This window comes from Panthera leo, chromosome B4 (assembly GCF_018350215.1).
Source record: "Panthera leo isolate Ple1 chromosome B4, P.leo_Ple1_pat1.1, whole genome shotgun sequence".
NCBI classification, from domain to species: domain Eukaryota; kingdom Metazoa; phylum Chordata; class Mammalia; order Carnivora; family Felidae; genus Panthera; species Panthera leo.
This window is the reverse complement of record NC_056685.1, coordinates 74,619,221-74,635,340: the sequence shown is the minus strand read 5'-3', so window position 1 is coordinate 74,635,340 and position 16,120 is coordinate 74,619,221. Positions and strand designations below refer to the sequence as shown.

Genomic DNA, 16,120 nt, shown 5'->3' with positions numbered 1-16,120 from the left:
TAAGGACACATCCTGGGGCTTAAAACTGCTAGAGCTGCTAAGAGATGTCTAGATATGCAGGCCTTCCCTCACTGAGGCAACTGTGAGCTTGGGGACAGAAGATGCAGACTACAGCAGTGTAGACGCTGACCTAATGAACTGACACCCACATTCCAAGGGACATCTTTAGGGGTGACTAGGAGGAGGTGCTTCCAAAATGCCACTTACCTTTTAGTCCCAAGTTTGGAACCACCTTGGCCAGTCCAGCCCCCAACATAGCTCCAGCCAGCTTCCTCGATCTGCAGGAAAAGATCACACAGGTCTGCCCTGTGGACTGAATGCTACTTCCTGAGTTCTGATCCCACCCCGACACCCACCCTGGCTGGAAGAGGAACACCACGCATCGGCTTTTCCCCACCTCAGTGAACTTCCTCTGGTCTTATTGCCCATTCACAAATAGTAAGCACCTACTTATGCCAGGCACTGCACTGAGCTTTGGGACAGAGAATTAAACAAGGTGTGTTGCCTGTAAAGGGTTCATTTCAGTGGCTCCTGCCTATTCATACTGCCCTAAGATTAAGCATCTACTTCTGCTCAAACCCTGAGAGGAAAGAAAGGTAGAGAGAGAGAGGGGAGGGGCCAGGAGAAAGAAAAAGACCGACAGGTCACCCCTGCTACGTGCCTCAGAGTACGTGCCCTCCTCCTTTTAGTCCCCGTACCTGACCCTTGGCCAGGCCCTCGAAGCCATCATGTACAACCAGCACCCGGTTGCCCTGGATGAGGCCAATCCTCACGGTGGAACGGACGGCAGCGTTCATGCCTGCGGCTGGGGCCCCCACGTTCATCACGGCCACTGTGTGTATGCTACTCTGGGGAGAAGAAGTGGAGAGGGAGCAGGACGAAGAGGGGGACAGGTCAGTAAGGGAAGCTGAACCCTGTGTCCCTCATGGTCCTAGGGTCAGGACATGTGCCTCTGGACAATGTACCCCCTCTCCAGGAATGCCAGCACAGCCTGTTCCCTCATCCTGTGGAAGCAAATTCTTTATCACAAATCAATAAGGAAAACCGCTGTCCCTGCCCACAGATAGCATTACGTAACGAATGAGGCCTTCCAGAGCAGCATTTCCCAAAGTGTGATATTTGGACCGCCTGATCTAGGGAGCCTGTTAAACCAACCTATTCCTGGCCATGACCCAGAGCTAAATCCTCTCTGAGGGAAGGATCCAGCAATCTGCACGTTAAATAAGCAGCCCAGATGATTCTGATAGACACTCAGTACCGAGAACCACTACTTCAAGGGAAGAAGTGGCTGAAGTACATTCATATGATCATTCCCAGGTCTGCCCAAAGGATTAATCCGTAAATCTCTTTCCCAGTCCTTGCACGCTACCTCGTCGATCCTAAATTGGATGTGGGCCTTGGGGCAGAGACGTCCGGGGCACATTAAGAACATGGGGCTAGTATCTGGGGGTGCTAAGAGAAAATTTCTTAGTAGGGTCAGGGACTCGGCACTGGAGATTTTAGTGGGGCGAAGAAGCTGGCCAGGCTCTAGGTTATACGAGTGGAGGTGGCACTTCACGGAGGGAGACTGAGAGACAGAGTCAAAGGGAGAGAACTCACCGGTCCCTTAGAGACTGGGGGTCTGACATGAGCCAGAAGCTTGTACACTTCCCAGTTGTTCATGAAGCTCCTGGAAAAAGTACAGGTGGGGTGGGGGGTCTTCAGGCCGCTCCTCACGGCCAGGAGCAAAGGGGATCTAAAGTTCTGTTCCCAGTGTGAAGTCCAGCTGGGCAAACCTCAAAGGACATAACTGGGACCTGGCAGGAACTGGGCAGGGGCTGAAAAAGGGCCAGTAACCGATCAAACCCTCCCTGAGGACTCTTCTCCCAGGCACTGCACTCAGCACGACACGCTGTCCCTTGGCTAGAGAAACTGAAAACCTGGCTGGAACCCACACAAAAACCACCGGATTACAGCAGGCCAATCCCAGGAAGAGCATCCCTGGGACAAACTGTGCCTCCTGGTCACCTCACAACCAGCTCTCTCAGGAAGGAACTGTCACAAAGACAGTAAGAACAGGGAGGGGCAGAAGCTCTTATATTGGGTTTTAAACCATGTCCGTTTTTTGCTCCATTCCAATATCTGATTTTTGTAGCTAGTGAGCTTCCGGTCATTCCTCACCGGCCTCTCAGCTTCATGGCTTCATCAAATTTCCTGTCGTTCATGGCCTTGGTCACATCTTTGGTCTGAAGGAGGAGCACAGCAAGAGTCATGACTACAGGGCAGGGTTCTACACAGCTGGATTCCTAGCCCGTGGTAATGCTCTGTCTCCACTCTTATGCCTGGATCCTACCCACCACACCTCCCACCTTTGCTATGCTCCCCAAACATTCACAGAAAGCAGCATCTTTGTTTTTCCTTAATTTTTGGAGAAATGAGCAGCCAAAGGAAGGAGCTGATTCAATGCTCTACTTATTTGAATATTTTTCAGAGTGGAGGAGTGCTCACAGATAAAATAGCATCTTCCTCCATTCCGCAACCTGAAAGTAGCCTCTAAACTGAGTGTATGAAGAAGACCCTACGGATCCCAGTTAGGAAGAAAAGCTGATCCCTGCCGTGTGTCTCCCAGCTACTGATTTCTGCTCTGTGAGCCCGTGCTTTAGCTTTTGGGATACATAGTTCCAAGCAAGGCTGGAGCCTGTCTAGGCTGTAGGTTTCTGGGACTCCCAGTTTGAGGGAGAAGCAAGCCAGGAAATGGGGAGCCAGCCCTGAGCATGCAGGCCAGTCCTAAGAATCAGCCAGACACCTCAGCCCCAGACACACAGCTCTGTGGTATCACAGGAGTGATTCCTTTGTAATAAGAGCCATTTCCTGAGCACCCGGTATTTTCCAGATACTGCATCAGACCTTCTACAAAGCTTCCCTCCGCTCCTTATAGTAGCCCTCAGGGTGAGTGTTAGGAACCTCACGTTGTTTCAGAGAAACATGTTCAAGGTAGAAATCATAGAAACATACGAGCTAGCCAGCCAGACCATAATACTATTCCCTGCTTTTAATAACATTTGGAGACATACTCCGTTTCTTTTCCAACAAAGACATGGCAAAAGCATCCGAGGCTGGATATTGTGCGACGTTGGGTCTCACTACTTGGTAAGATGTAGCGTCTCCCACGTTTCTTAGGAACATTTAACAGATGGGGACACTGAGGCTTAGAGAGGGGACAGCTCCTATGCAAAGCCTACTGTGCCCTTTCCTCATTTGACTCTTAACTACACCATGCTGCCTTCCCATCTCCAACAGGAGTTCCAGTGCCCTTCGAAGTTGGTCTCTTTCCCTCTAAGCTCTAGCTCAAAGACAGGGGCTTGGGCTGTTAGGACGGGGAGCTGAGGTCGGTACTTACCATTTGGACACACTCCATGAGGGGCAGGCGCACAGCCTGGTTCCCAGAGAGGCTCACCACACAGGCTGGGGTGTCTGGAGTCCCTTCCAAAAGTGCCATCACTGCCTCCACACCCATCCTGCTGCCCTGCAGGAACCCAGGGAGAAAAGACAGTCTGGTTCAGGCCTCCCCATCTGGACTGGGCCTGGAGAGCCAGGGCACCTGAGGCCCTTCCAGATCACAGGGTTGAATTGCACATTTAAGGACTACAGCTAAGAGCTTATGGGGCTTTATCTCCCTACCCAGATTTCATCTAAAGCTTGATTCTTCATCCTCTTACCATTAGAATTCTATTTGGTTCCAGAGAAGCATGTCCATTGTAGTAATCAAGGAGATTACTGAGGCTTAATATTCCCTTCTTATTGATAAAACAAGGGAGAGTATTGCCTCTCTCTTCTAACAAAAGTAGGATGAGAGGGTTCAACCTGAGTGTCTAAGGTTAGATCTTAATAATTTTACTAATGATCAAAGCTGAGATATTAGTCCTCACTATTTGGAGAGCATATAATTTCCCATCATTTTTTGCAACAGAAGAGAACTCGGGTGGATGGGAATGAGTCAAGGGCCACTGCAGTCCAGAAGCTGGAGGGAGGCGGCATGGCCAATGGTGTAAGCCCCTGTCCTGGGAAGTGGGATTCTGCAGGGGAAGGACAGCAAGTCCTGGGTTCTAAGACGCAAGGGCCACAGAACCCCATGACTTACCAGGATCCGGTCAAAGGCTGATGGTGTCCCACCCCGCTGCACATGCCCCAAGACAGTGACCCGGGTGTCATATCCCAGACGCTTCACCACCAGCTGAGGAGACCAAAAGAGGGACAGAGAGATACAGAGTCAAAGAGAAAAAACAGGCAGAGGCTTAGATAAACCACGATGGCTTAGCCTCTTATCTTATATCTTATCTTCCTGGGAAACCAGGGGGCAGGAAACCTGGGGAGAGATGTACAGAAGGACTAAGGGGAGACTCAGAAGTCACTGGGGAAGGGGGTGGGGGGTGGTGTCCAAGGCCTCTCTGGTTTCATTCATACTAACATTCTTGATGTCTTCTGAGGTTATGGGTTTCCCAGTCTTGTCGATGGCACCCTCAGCCACAATGATGATGTTGAGACGAGAACCACGGGTCCTTGTCTGGTCAAGAACAAAGAGGAAAGAGGTCAGTGGGATGAAACCGATGGAGGGGAAGTGCATCATCAGTGAAACAGGCGAGTGGTTTTTCAAGGGCAAAATAAAGTGCCAGTACCTCGCTGAGCCGGCGACAAAGATGTTCCTCCCAGTCATCATCCGGTGGACACTCAGGAATAAAAACCCAGTCAGCCCCACAGGAGAGAGAGGTGACAAGGGCCAGGTATCTGAGATGAGAGGCAGAAGCGTCACACTAAGAGCCACGCTCCACAGACTGCCTGACCCGTACCTGGCAGGTCTGCCTGTTCCCATAGGTGGTGAAATGTGTGAGGATCTGTGCTTTCATGCTTGGGGTGAGGGTAAGAGCGCCGCTGAGACAGCCTCTCAGTGAAGTTTTGTCCCTGAAGGGCACCTTCTCTTCGTGCTCACCTGCCACGGTGGCTTCTAATCTCAGAGCGGTGTCTGTCCTGTGCACGGGCACACAGGCACACCCTTCCACGCATGGGTACGGGGGTGGGGAAAGGGGGCCATAACCGAGACAAGCATGGACACCTCTGAATCTGCTATCCCTGGGAGACCTCTTTGGACTCTCTGGGGAAGAGAAGGCTACTGCTGGCTCCACAAAACAGATGAGTGGAGACGGGGATCTTACCCACAGTGCCGGCCCATCACTTCTAGCACAAACGTCCTCTGGTGGCTGCAAGAGACAGACACAGAACCTTTACAGTCCCAGTGTCCTGATGGTCCCAAGCCGCCACCCACATGTAGGCCGCAAAACCTCCCTGGGAGACGCATTTATATTGTTAGACCTCCCAGCGGGTTTCTGGAGAGACCAGGAAGACCCAGACCTAGGTCTAGGATGGCTACAGGCTGACTAAAACATAGCAGTAAAAGGTGTCAGTACTGTGGCTCTGTTCCAGGGAGCAATGGGGTCCAGGAAAGGAAAGAGAAAATAGGAAAAGAAGTGAAGAAGTGAGGACTCGACCAGCATCAGCCTGGAATCCCCTAGGATGACCCTGGCAAACTGTTACCTTCCGCCTCCCATTCTCCCACACTGCCTCCCCAGGCCGCCTACTGAGCAGCGGCAGTGACGGCCTCTACAGTCTACACTATAGCTGAAAGGGTGGCTAAGGTTTGGAGCTCCCTAGATTTGTCTCATGTTGGACACTGATCATTTGGGAGACCCTACAGGTATCAAAGCCCTCAGAGCTACAATGTGGACAGTGGGCAAGACAGTGACAAGGGGCAAACATACGGCCTGTAGACAACAGTGCAATTTCAGGGCTTTAGGGATGCTTCTTCATTAAAGACAGTGTTCCCACCCCAGAAAACGGGTCGTTGGGGGTCTAGAGCCCAAGGGCATTAATCTTCTCTAGACGCCCTAGCCCTGTAGCCTGCCCCAGCTGCGATCCTCCTCCACTGCCCCACCTGCCCCCCGCAAGTCCCCTAACCTCTGAGCAGTGGTGGTGATGGCGTCCACAATCTCTATGATCCGGTGCAGGGCGGAATCAGTGCCGATGGTCATATCAGTGCCACAAAAGTCATTGTCAATTGAGCCCACCAAACCCACGATATTCAGATAGCTGGACTTCGTAGCCTCCTCCGCTGTGATCTTACCTGGCAATGAGAAGCAAACCAGGAGCCACCTTGACATGCCTAAAGAGCAGATGACTGGAGAGAGAAGGAACTGCAGCCAATGGGAAGCATAAGCAATGGCAGAGAAAGGAGGGCAAAGACCTCCCTTTTGTGTCTGGGTGATGATTTCCTCCAATGGGAGGAGAGGGGTGTGTGTGCATGCGCACAAACAATACTTATGACAATGTCTCACCCGCTTTCTGGAGGTCACTCAGTAAGTCACTCCACTCAGAACGGAAGGTGTCAGCCCCAGTGAGGCTGCCATCACCCCCGATGACACACAGATTAGTAATCCCACGCTTCACCAGGTTGTGGGCAGCACGGAGTCGTCCCTCTCGTTCACGGAAGTCCTTGCACCGGGCACTTCCAATGACTGTGCCTCCCTGTGGGGAAGAAGTAGAAGTCAGCTCTCCAGATGACACAGCCAAATTTGAGCTCGACATGCTAAGATTTCCCCTATTCCAACATCGTGATGAGCTGTCATAACTACCTGGCTTTCTAGGAAGTGCCCTAACATCCTTAAGAGTCATTTGTCCTTTCTAGGGGCATCTGGGTGGCTCAGTTGGTTAAGTGTCCGACTCTTGATTTCAGCTCAGGTCACAATCTTGCAGTTCGTGGGATTGAGCCTTGCCTCGGGCTCTGCGCTGACAGTGCAGAGCCTGCTAGGGATTCTGTCTCTCCCTCGCTCTTTGCCCCTTCCCCACTCACAACTCTCTCTCAAAATAAATAAATAAACTTTAAAAAAAAAGTCATTTGTTCTTTCTAAAGGAAAGGGAAATAATTCTGGCTGAGCTATCATAGGGTCATTCCTATATTCTGCTACACCTCTTAGAAGACTGCTAAGGTTAACCCATTTCATTGAAGGCTTTGTCATCAAAGTGATTATCCTCAAGGAGAGCAAAGGAATACATACATGCTGTTGGCTTTTGGACAATCTCCGTCTTTCACATGTTCTTAGAAATGTAAGATGTAGCACTGACTTTAGTCTTTGGAAATTCTCCCCAGTGGCCTGACTTTATTGGATTGTGTCCACACTATAATTAGCAGTTCATCCCAACGTGCTTGGTCATCCCAATGTGCTTTCCCTCTTGAACTCACTGATTTCTAATTGTAACCAGGCCCTGCCAATCCTTTCCCCTTCACTCCTCAGGATCTATGGTGCTCGTGGAAGGAGACACAATATCCACATATTCACAGGAAAGGTAGTTCTGAGTATAGAAAGCCTTAAATCCCCAGGGACTTATAGATGCCCCAAGAGAGGTAAGTATACTTAGGATTTTCACAAATCGTACAATCTTCTGGCATTCATGCCTTTGGGAGTACTGATAGAGAATTCTGACTCATTTTCAGACCACTTAACAGCAGGCACCATCGCCTATAAAAAATCTTTGCTAAGTACTGCATATTGTATTTCTTCCCATGGATTTTTAGAGGACTGCGGTAAAGAATGGGGGTACAAATGTAATTTGTGGATTTTTCAGTAAATCAGAAAATAGGTATATAATGACTTACGGAAAGTAGCACAAAGGGTTATGGATACAATCCGCATAATCTTAAGGTATTTTTGGAAACTCTAAAAGGCTGTGCTGGTTCCTTCCTCCCTTAAACAGTGTGGTTTCAAGTGACCTTCTCACCATCACATGAGGACCAGCAGATTTCAGCTCTACTTCTGGCTCTGGCTCCAGGCCTCTGGGAAGGTTATTTTCCTGGCCAGACCCTCCCTGTGACTCCAGAGCAACTCCTGCTTACGTGCCAGTTCCTTAAGTCTTGCCTGTGACCTTTCCATAAAGAGCAAACTGTCCTGTGACCGCACCCCCACCCCCATGCCACCCTAGGAAACCAGGGTGATGTTTTCAAATGCAAAGAGTAAAGGGCAGTCGTGGCACCTCTCTCGTCACAGAACCCTTCACGTCGAGCCACATGGGGGGAACTTGAGCAACCATGAGGCCAAACCAGAGTGGGGTGGGACAAGGACAGGACAAATAAGGAACAGGAGTCCTCTGGAACATACCAGCTGAAGCATCATCGAAACACTCTCCCAGGTGGCTTCCCTGATGTTATCTCCACCATCCACCAGGCCTTGATAACCCTGTGGAGCACATTACACCCATTCAGCTTCTGCTAAGCCAGTTTTCCCTAAACCCCCACAATTAGGACAGGATCTCTGGGAAGCAGTTCTCTGAGAATCAAGTCATCTCCTCCCATTACTGATCCCTGGATGCCCATGACACTGTCATATTTAACACAGTCCCAGGAAGAAGACATCAACCTTTCAATACCCTCTTCTATTTCCCTGCAATCTCAAAAGGTCAGGATGTCCTTCCTAATATTTCATCCTAATTCTTCTTGCTTCTGGTTTATCCCATGTCCTCCAATCTGCTTTCCCGGGGAACTAAATAGCAGATAGTTTTCATAACAGTAGAGGGAAAAGAGAAGGGTGGTGGAAGAAGGGCAGGAGAGAAATGGGACCTGAAAAGATACAATTTAGGAGAAGGCAGATAAACCTTACAGGGAAAAGAGTGGGCAAAGAATGAGAGGGAAGGGAGAGAAGGAAGAGGAGTTAGAACCTCAGAAGGTACAGCAAACTGCAGAAATCTGATGAGACTTTGTTCTTTCCAAAGGCTCTGTCTCAGGACATACTAAATTTTCTCTGAAATACTCATTTCAGCTTCTCTCTTTGTTTTGGTGGAGGTAAGGGGAAGAGAGAGTTACTTCTTCCTTTAAATTGAACGGGCAACATGAGGACCCCATCTGTAGATCCCTATATCCTACCATCATTACTGGAGACTGGAGTCGGGGAGAGACACTCTTAGAGACAAGGAGCTGAGATAGGTCAGGCATAGCATGTAACTGGGAGGTGAGGAAACAGGAAGTAGGGAGGGGGGAGCATAAAACAGAGAAAGAATGATGGAGAACAAAGTAGAAAACCAACCTCATGGACAAAGAACACACGGGCACCAGTAAAGATACCAACTCGAACCACAGCCCTGACAGCAGCATTCATACCTGAAAGGAGGGAAGCAAGACGACAGGAAGAGATTACTCCTGAGAAAAGCAGCCTGGACTACAAGATATCTCAGTCCTTCTCTTAGGCTTTTCTCTGAATCTAGAATCCTCTTCTCCTCCAAGTCTTCTGGCCTCCCCCACAACACTAAATTATCGTGTTCAGTGTTAATGTAGCTCCATATACCTCCAATTCATCTCCCTTCCCTCCCCAATCCCATCTTTCTTAAGACCTTTCCCTGCCAGGGCAATCCGGGGAATAATAATCTTGAATGCTTACAGTAGGGTTAGACACCGCTAAACGCCTGTCAAACCTCATCTCATTTAATCCTCTCCACAACCCTGAAGTTACCTCCATTTTACAGATTTGGAAACTGAAGTTCAAAGAGGTCAAGGTCACAGAGCCCAGTCTCTCCACTGGGAGACAATCAGGACTAAAATTAATTAGGACTAAAACAGAGAGGAGAGCCTTTCCCCTCTCTCCCATGTTAAGTATTCTCCCTTTCCGGTAGCTACTCAGTGACGAGAACTGTCTTTTCTGAGAGTACTGTGGAGGAACCACCCTGCACAGCACACAACACAAGGGGGAAGCTATAACAGCCTCTGTATTAGAAACAATGCTACTGATAATTGTGCTGAGCAGAGCTTCCCCAGTGAGACATGGAACACATACCTGGGTCTTGATCCCGGTAACCCCATCCTGCCCTGTCATGTGAGAAGGGGCTCATGGTGATGCTCAGGGAATCTCAGAGCCCTGATAGATCAATTTCTTGTGAACCATTTTAGCCACCTGTCCTCAGATACCCCAGAACATTTTTTTGTTTCAATCTACAATCTATTCCTAGGGTCCTTAACCCTGCCTGGAGAAATATCATGTGCCAGTGAGCACTAGAGAAACCAGTAATTAGAAAAATCTGCTAAAATCCATCATGAACTACTGTAAATTCCAAAGCTACCTGGAGCAGAATAGAACCAACAAAACCAAAATGTCTATTTTGGAGGGTTTTTTTTCTGCAGGCTGACGAAAGTTGGTGTTAGATGACTATAAGCACCAAATCAAATTGAAGGCCCATTCACTCACTGAGCAAATATTGACTAAATACCTACCATACTCCAGGCACTATCTAGGCACTAGGGAAACAGCAGTTGAATGATACAGTCTAGGGATGCAAAGATACAGGAGACGGTAATGGTCCTCAAGACTTGTGAAGAATATAACATGGTTACAATATGGATCCCTATGAAGGAGATTTGTACAAAGCGCAGTGGGGACAAGGAGAAGGAGCATCCAAGCTGCCAGAAAGGAAGTCAGAACAGGTTATACAGAAAAGACAACATTTGACCTGAGACCTAAAGGACAATTTCCTTATAAATCTTTTATGTCAGGTGGACACTTTGGGGGACAGTGCTCTAGGCAGGAAAATAGCACAAATAAAGGTGAGGGTCAAGAAACAACCTTAGGTAACTGGGTATTACAAAGGATAAAACGTAAGACAGGAAGTGGTGAGCAGTGAAGCTTCAAAGGTAAGCAGGCACCTGTATGCCACGTGAGGAAGCCTGGCTCTTATTCTGTAGGCCAGGATTTGATTGGGGATCCATGGGTGATGGTTTCAGGAAATCCATGAACCCATGAAACTGTATGAAAAGTTTTCTGGGCACGGGAATTTCCTTTGGGAGAAGGTCCACAGCTGTCATTTGATTCTTAAGGAGGTCTTTGGCCTAAAAAACAAAAGTTGCAAATGATGGAGAATCTCTAAGAATTTTGAGAGTGGAGAGACATGACGCTATCTGTATATCAGAAAAGATCACTGGTGGCAATGTGGAGGACGCTGGGATAAGATGGCTCTCTGGCAGCCTAGACAAAATGAGGGCCTAGACTGAGAGAGTGGCATTTGGGACAAAACAGAGACACTGGACAGGAGGCAATGGGGAAAGAGAAGCACAGCACTGTGGTTAGATTTCAAGGTGTTGGAGAAGAAGATGGAAAGGCCCCATGACTGACGGGCAAAGAGTTAAGACTGAGGTGCAATTAACTAAGCAGAGGCAAGTTTTGATTCAGGCAGGTAGGGGTGTGGATGATACATTCGTATTTGGAAATGTTGAGCTTGAAGTTCTTGTGGGACACCCATGTGGACTTGGGAGAGATGGTCTCACAAGAATATGTAGAATTAGAATGGGAAAGGCAAGGAATGGAACGCTGAGGAAAACCAACGCTGAGGGAATGGGCAGGGGATGATGGGTTCCATGAAGGAAACTAAGGAGCAGCAAGAAAGGCAAAAGGAAACCCAGGTCTTAGCCATGTCTTGGAAGCCAAAGGGAACAGTTTTGAGAAGTTGTAACACTGCCAAATGCTTCCAATAATCGATCTAAGATAAGAACGGGAAGGTTGGGCTTGCCAACAAGAGGTCACTGGTGAGCACTGCTGTCAAAGCCCACTTCCGCCATCACTAAGGCAAAGTCACATAAGTCTAGAAGTCTAGGTTCACATCCTCAAACTGAAGGAATCAAAATGGAAAACTCTGTGATGGGAGCAGGCTTCTCAGAAGCTTTAGGAAAAGCCTGTGTGTCTGAAAAGAACAAAGTCAGGGTCAATGCAAAGCCATCAGTGCCTTAGTAAGGATAAATCAGTAGGTCAGAACAGAAATGAAACTATTGTTGATTTATTTTCTAGACTTTCACAATGCCTGTGGGCTTGTCTATTGGATACCTACAGTTCTGGAGTATGAATTTGTAATCTTAAGAAATAAGGAAAAAACACTCTACTGAAATTTATAGGTTGGAATGCTGTTTCCTACTCCTAAGCTGAGTAAGGGTAGGGAGAAAAGATTTAAGAAAAACAAATGACTTAAAAGGTTTTAAGTACAAAGTAAACAATAGATGGCAGGTAGGAAATATCCAAATCTATTGGGCAGAAGAAAAATCCCACAAGAAAAGAAGATTCTTTCTCTTCTCTCATCCCTTTTTACCTTCTTACCTCAGTCTTGTCAACCTCCAGAGATCATCCTGCCTCTAAGCTGGACAACTGTTTTCCTAGAAATCAAGTTTTAGGACCCTAATTGTCCCCTATACCTGCATTTCAAACCCCCCAGTTCCCTAGAATTCACCGACCAGGATGTATACACATAACTTATGCTAGGGAGTCCCAGTAATTCTTTGGGCTCTCCTACTTAACATCACTGGCCTATTCTGGCCTCAGACCAGTCCTGGCCAGGATCTCCTTAGCTGTACCATGTTGCCCTAAATAACTCTCTATTCACAGCTGTCTGACTTATTAGAAGCAAGACGAAGGATAAGATTACAGGCACCACCCAGGGGGTATTCTGGGTACAGCCAGGAGGGGCTCTGGAGAACATCAGAAGCACATACTTTGGAGTTTCTAATTACAGCCTGTAGGCAAGAGGCTTTGGGGAGAACTATGGGTAATGAGTCTCTATGACATGAGATAGAAAAAACTAATAAATGACTTGGTCACTATCTTTTTGAAAGCAGATGTTAGAAAGTTTCTACCTTAATTGAACTTTGAATAGGAAAAAAAAATCCTTTAATTCCAACATGAAAAATAAATGTTAGATCTGAATTACACTTCTGACAAATATGTAATTAATATTATGAATACTAGAATAGCAATCCAGAGAGGTAATAGAATCCCTGTTCCTGTAATCCTTTAAAAACAGGATAAACATGTATTTGGAATGGACTGCCCATCTGAAGGCAGAGGGCTAGAGCGATGACTGAGATCCTTTCCAGCAGAATAAGCCAATGTTGTGTGGGCAAATGTGGTATGGTTTAGCAGAGCTGGGGCCATTCCTGGACTGGAATTTGTATGTACTCAGCCCAGTTTCTGAGCTCAGGGTGTCTGAAATCTGGCCTCTCTTCTGCTTTAAGAGGTTATTGGCTTTGCTAAGCTCAGGGAATGACAGAGCTGTGGCCTCTGTGGATTTTATAGAACCCAACCTTCACTTTCCCATGTGGCCCACAGCCTCTGGGTTAAAAGTCATTTCTGTGCCCTCTCCCTCGGAGAACTGAAGATCATTAAACCTATCACTGGGCAGGCCGCTACTTTATTTGAGCTGCTCCTTTAGCTGAGACCTCTCAACTCTACTTTGAGTTTTCTGCTTTGCTTCCCTGCCTCCCTTAGTTTCTTCCTGTACCACCTGCTCACATGCACCTGTGATGTTATGTGGCCTCGCAGTGGGATATTTCCCTGGGTACACTGTGCCTGTCACAAGATCCCCTAGGCCTTGGTCCAGCTGGCCCTCCAGAAATCAGCTTATGCTAGCGCCTGCCTCCAAGAATGATCTTCCCTTAAAGCTGGTGATGGTCCCTCTAAAATAAGAGGGTTTCTGTGCTCAGGATCAGAAGCTGAAAGGGCTCTGCTGCTCTTAGACCCAAGTTAAATCCTAGCTCTCTCTCTCTCCCTCTGTCTCTTTTTTTTTTCCTCTTTCCCTCTCCAGAGAGCCCTTCTTTTTCATAAATTCTTAACTTTGTATGCCTCACTTGGATTTTTAGCAGGCTCTTCTTGCTTCACTTAATCCAATTTCACAGGCCACCCTACCAAGGTTTTAGGATCAACACTCAAGAGTTTATGGAGCATGGGATTCTTTCCAGGAGAGAGCAGAGAAGCAATAGAAAAGCAAGGTCAGCCTCAAGTAGGGCTCTGCATTCCTAATCTGGCCACTCTTCCTGAACTCAGACCTCTGTGCCCCTCTTCCTAAGTGTCCTCATTCTGGCATTCTCATGTTCATAATACATATCACAATTACAATTAAATATACATTAGATAAAAAATATACTTAAAGCCTAGATTTACTAACATATAATGAGGATCATAAGAACAATGTGTAACTTTTTCATTGATGTATCCTTAGTGCCTGCCATCCTGCTTGAAATGCAGGTGCTCAATAACATCCTTTGCATTTAACTAAGGATACATTTATATAGCACCTACTTTGTACACCAGACACTGTGGAATGAAGAATTCATTCAATGAAGAGTTCAGTCTCTTGAAATCTACCTTCTCTGTGAACTCTTCCCTGGTTAATCCAACCAAAGCCTATCTGTTCATTATAGAAGTGGGTTCTACTTGGTTAGGCACACTTGATTCTTGTTATTTATAAGCCTTACATAAGAATTCCAGTAACGTATGCTATCTTTTCTCCTAAAACTGTAAGTTTCCAAAGGAAATTAACTTCTTCACAACATACAAGGCAGGGCTCTAAGCAAAGTGGGTGATTAACACAAAGTTTAGGAAGCCTACAGAGAGTGGTGCAGAGTGAAGGGGAGACTGGCTGAAATCTCTTTCCTTCTCTATTTTTCTCAGCACAGTCTCCATGTCCTGGTATCCCTCTCAAAGAGATTCTGAAGGTAGATTTCAACGTATTATAAATTACAATATACAAGATCATCAGGAGAAAAAAAAAATCACACATTCCCTATCTCCCACTTCGTTTTTCCATATACCTGATTTCCCTGACTTCCAGGCTTCTGGGACTCAACCCAGAAAGGGGTTCTCTCTGGCTTTGCTTTCTGCCCCCGCCCCCACCTCACCCCATGGGTCTGTACCGATTAACTGCTGCTATTCCTGCTTATGCGAGGGACAAAGGAATGGAAGAAGAGGAAAGGCCAGAGAAAACTAAGCATGAAGCAGAACTGTGCCCAGTAGAAGGAAATGTGCTGTAGGAGTGTGGTGCCGGACCCTGGTTGGTGCAGAAACTCTACGTACCTCAGAGGTAACACCTGAAGATCTAGCTAGGGCCCACCAAATACCAATTTCTGCATCTCCCCCTTTCCCCACCTACATTTTCTATGTATTTGAAGTGAATCCACCTACTGCTTTCTCAACAAGTTTATCTCTTTAGTCTCTTTCTTCCTAGTGATGCTTGAGAAAACACCAGTCTTTTAGGTACCAAAGGAACAAAATGGTCCCAAATCTTCAGAGAAACTTGGAAAGAAGTTTTATGAAGATTTGAGTAAATTAAAGTAGAGGAAATAATATCCAGAAGCACTTGGGGACTTAGACCTGACAGAGATTCTCGGGAAAGCCCAGGATTCGAGTGTGAATCTACAGCAGGAGGACATTAAGGACAGTTCTATTCTACAGGCTAAGGGAGTTAAGAAACTCAAAAGGGCCTACCAGCCATGGTTTTTTTGTCCCTCCCCAAGCAGGGCCTTCCTCCTTACCTTGGGCATCTCCACCAGAGGTTAACACGGCGATGGCTTTGCCAATCCCCAGGGTTTTGGCTGCATGGTGCTCTTCATGGGTCATGATCCACTCTAGAATTGAAGAGCACGATCAGTTAAGACACAGGTGGATTGAGGTGCTCAGGAAATGGCTCTGTTAGACTGGCTAGAGCCACCTCAGTCAGGCTCTCCTACTATACTAAGTCTGAGCTTTGCAGCCTGGGTGTTTTGGACTTCTTCCAGAAGAGGGCCACGCCCCCACAAACTGACAAGCTGAAATGTCACAGTAATCAAACCCAACACTGCAAAGGTCCTGGCTAATCCCTCCCACCTGAATTGGAGTCTATTTGGAGAACAAGCTAAGGTCAAGGGGAAGGGCAGTTGACTGAACAGAAATGAGAAAAGAAGGAGGAAAGTTAAGGTGGCCTCAAGGATTCCTCCTTTTAATGAAGGGAAGGGCTGCTGCAGACGGTAGGAATCGGCTGAGGTTTGGGGCACTGATGAGAACCAGCCAAGTGGAAGCAGAAAAGTGAGGGAAGGCAGGGTTATGGTGAAGATTAGGGTTTCGTTTTATGGAATTGGGCTAAGCTGGAACTGGGGTTTGAGGTTTTACATGCACATTTGAGCCTGCACAAAACGATGGTTCAGGCTCAGGAATGGTTAAAGACATTCCATGCCTTCTCCCATCGCTCTCAGGCTTCCTGCCTCCTGAGCCTCTCTTGACTCATCTTCAGGCCTTGCCCTTCACACTACATGCTATCAAAT

At 47.3% G+C, this 16,120-nt stretch overlaps 1 protein-coding gene across 7 annotated transcripts in view; it reads right to left on the bottom strand.

Moving 5' to 3' along the window:
• The window catches only part of PFKM (phosphofructokinase, muscle), a 45,277-nt gene that overhangs the window by 4,908 nt on the left and 24,249 nt on the right, over window positions 1–16,120 (bottom strand). For all 7 annotated transcript variants that reach the window (XM_042946353.1, XM_042946347.1, XM_042946348.1 and 4 more), the window contains 14 exons: window positions 15,356–15,448; window positions 9,105–9,178; window positions 8,184–8,261; window positions 6,366–6,555; window positions 5,989–6,154; window positions 5,190–5,234; window positions 4,656–4,764; window positions 4,448–4,543; window positions 4,121–4,213; window positions 3,380–3,505; window positions 2,161–2,225; window positions 1,600–1,669; window positions 699–848; window positions 208–278 (listed from right to left, as the gene is read on the bottom strand). In XM_042946353.1, the coding sequence (XP_042802287.1) occupies window positions 208–278; window positions 699–848; window positions 1,600–1,669; window positions 2,161–2,225; window positions 3,380–3,505; window positions 4,121–4,213; window positions 4,448–4,543; window positions 4,656–4,764; window positions 5,190–5,234; window positions 5,989–6,154; window positions 6,366–6,555; window positions 8,184–8,261; window positions 9,105–9,178; window positions 15,356–15,448 (1,426 nt within the window). The remainder of the gene's footprint in view (window positions 1–207; window positions 279–698; window positions 849–1,599; window positions 1,670–2,160; window positions 2,226–3,379; window positions 3,506–4,120; window positions 4,214–4,447; window positions 4,544–4,655; window positions 4,765–5,189; window positions 5,235–5,988; window positions 6,155–6,365; window positions 6,556–8,183; window positions 8,262–9,104; window positions 9,179–15,355; window positions 15,449–16,120) is intronic.